The following is a 2,252-nucleotide window of genomic DNA, read 5'->3' as shown; positions in this document are numbered from 1 at the left end:
AGTATAAATTTTTTATTTTTACAAAAAAAAAAAAAAAGCTGTAGCATGAAGACAGGAAATGGGAACTGTTAGAAAGTATTGGGATTCAAACTCCAAGTATATTAAATGCCATCTTTCATAGATAACTGTATGAACAAATAGACATAAATTTCAGCTTTATAATTTAAACAATTTTGGAAAATAATTGATTGCATAAAGTTAGAATTTTCGACCATAAACTCATTTAATGATTTTGAAGGTAGCAATCTGTTCAAATTGCATGAAGGCAAGGATAGGAATAAGAGCCTTTGAGGCTTCGAATTTCGAAAAAGGTACCAGTTAAAACTTAAAAGTCTTAGATTTGGGCTGTCATATTTGAATCAGGCTTGATGAAAGCTATATATACATATATATGAAGCAAACAAACTTATATTTGAGATCAACGATCCGCACTCCTGCAATAAGCCAAAAGATTTTAGCAGTAAATAGGTTCTAACACGGGAGGTCTCTAAAACCACCATTATTACATAACAAAAGGCTCAGAGCAATTCTCATACAAACTGCTAAAATTTGAACAGAAATCAGTGAGCATCCCCTATTACATTGAGACTATTAAAACTGTCTGCAAACCGAAAATCAACCAGCTTTTCCTAAATCATGATTGAAAGTACTGCACTAGAATTGCTAGCATCACTTTGGTCCCCCTTCTTCCCGAGAAATACATCAGTGAGCACGGTCTTGGACTGCAAAGATGCCTTCAGCAATTTCACACCCTATTGCAGAAAAGCAAGTTTAAGCCAATCTTTTATCATCAATGAAAGAGTGCCACATCCTAAAGTTTTCTAATTTCACGTGAAAAATTACATCTCGGGTAATTAAAAAGAGATAATATCACTAATGATTTCATAATTATAATGAAAGCTACTTGTCGATCACATGTTATCATTGGGAACTAATAATTTTAAGAGTATAACAGATGAGTATTATATTAGTTAATAAATTTATAATTTATATATTATATTAGAGATTTTTAAAGTTGAAGTAATGTATTAAATATTTTACCATAGTTCATAGTTAGTAAGGCATTCAAGACATTAACCCTACTTAAAATTAAGGCAACAAAAGAAATGGGGTAATTTCTTACCTCATCCGCCCCTATATCAATCACTTTCTCTTCAAGAGCCCCTACATCCTTGATATTGAACTGGTTGAGTAAAGTGATACAAGAAATAGTTGACATAGGCCTTACAACCAAATCATCCATGATCATGTAAGTTATAACCCCTTTGACATAACCTCCTTCATCACATGATGAAGCCTTCTTCGTTGGTGGATTGACAACGGTTGCGATTTGGCTCATAATATTGTTGCAGGAAGGACAAATGGAGTTCGAATCATTTGCCACATAGATACCACAGCCGCTACGATGGTAACTATTGCCACAGTTATAAATGTTGGTGGATGTCAGCGGTTGAATGTTTGGCAGCAAGGATGGTAAATTTGCAGCATAATCGGAAACTTTAGGCTTCAAAAGGGTGTCTTTATTCGTCATTGGCTGCAGGTAAGTATCGCTTAGATTTTCAAGGCTCTCGTAAAGGTTTCCGAGGCAACCGACCATGTCTTGTTTGGTGAGAAGCCCTATGACAGTGCCTAGAGGCAATGACAGAATGTTGAACAGAAAATCAACAAAATCTTTACCAGCTTCAGCAAAAAGAACTCTTTGGCTTGTTGAGTCAACCAGAAGGTTCAAGCTGACAGTGGTGGGAGCCATTACAGGACCACTGTTGTAAGGACTTTCAGAGATTTTTACTACAATTACTCTTGTTAAATTTTGCGGAGTTTATGCTCCATATTTAAAGCAACCAAGGACACATATAGAGCAACCATGAGTTGCAAGGGATTCTTTCCCCTACTTCCAAGTCTCCTATATTTCTTTTTTCTTTTAAACAAACGAGGTCACAACCTCGGATAAGTAAGTGATTGCGAGTACTGGATACCATCTTTTAAGGCAAATGCATGAACCATTAAACTAATTAACACGACAAGTGTAATTTTTAGATTACTAATAAGCTATACTAATATTTTTAAATTTTCTATTTTGTTTTTCCTGATTTCGATCTGGGGAAGGCAGATTCGAAACCTGCTGAAAGAGCAGAGGATAAATTCACCAACCATTGTGCAAACATTTCAATCATCTTCCCCTGAAGAGATCTGCAACCTCCAATAGCAGGAAATCAAAACATTGTTTAGAACCCAAGAATGAGGTTATAAGT

General features: G+C 35.3%; 1 protein-coding gene across 1 annotated transcript; it reads right to left on the bottom strand.

Annotated features, from left to right (window-relative positions):
• Window positions 1-324: 324 nt before the first annotated feature.
• On the bottom strand, window positions 325-2,252 carry LOC111297706 (uncharacterized). Its single transcript, XM_022892348.2, has 2 exons — window positions 1,124-2,252; window positions 325-752 (listed from the first exon to the last, which is right to left on the bottom strand). The coding sequence occupies exons 1-2, from the start codon at window positions 1,748-1,750 to the stop codon at window positions 630-632; spliced, it is 750 nt and encodes a 249-aa protein (XP_022748083.2). The 5' UTR covers window positions 1,751-2,252; the 3' UTR covers window positions 325-629.

This window comes from Durio zibethinus, chromosome 12 (genome assembly GCF_047325235.1).
Source record: "Durio zibethinus cultivar Kanyao isolate XHJ-2024 chromosome 12, ASM4732523v1, whole genome shotgun sequence".
In the NCBI taxonomy this organism is placed as follows: domain Eukaryota; kingdom Viridiplantae; phylum Streptophyta; class Magnoliopsida; order Malvales; family Malvaceae; genus Durio; species Durio zibethinus.
Note: the sequence above shows the minus strand (reverse complement) of the source record. Positions and strands in the feature narration are given on the sequence as shown.

Bases quoted from the DNA above. Each gene is read 5' to 3' on its own strand.
- LOC111297706 (XM_022892348.2), bottom strand. From the start codon at position 1,750: ATGGCTCCCACCACTGTCAGCTTGAACCTTCTGGTTGACTCAACAAGC. The intron at 753-1,123 runs GTAAGAAATTAC...TTTCTGCAATAG, and splicing joins TTGATATAGGGGCGGATGAG to GGTGTGAAATTGCTGAAGGC.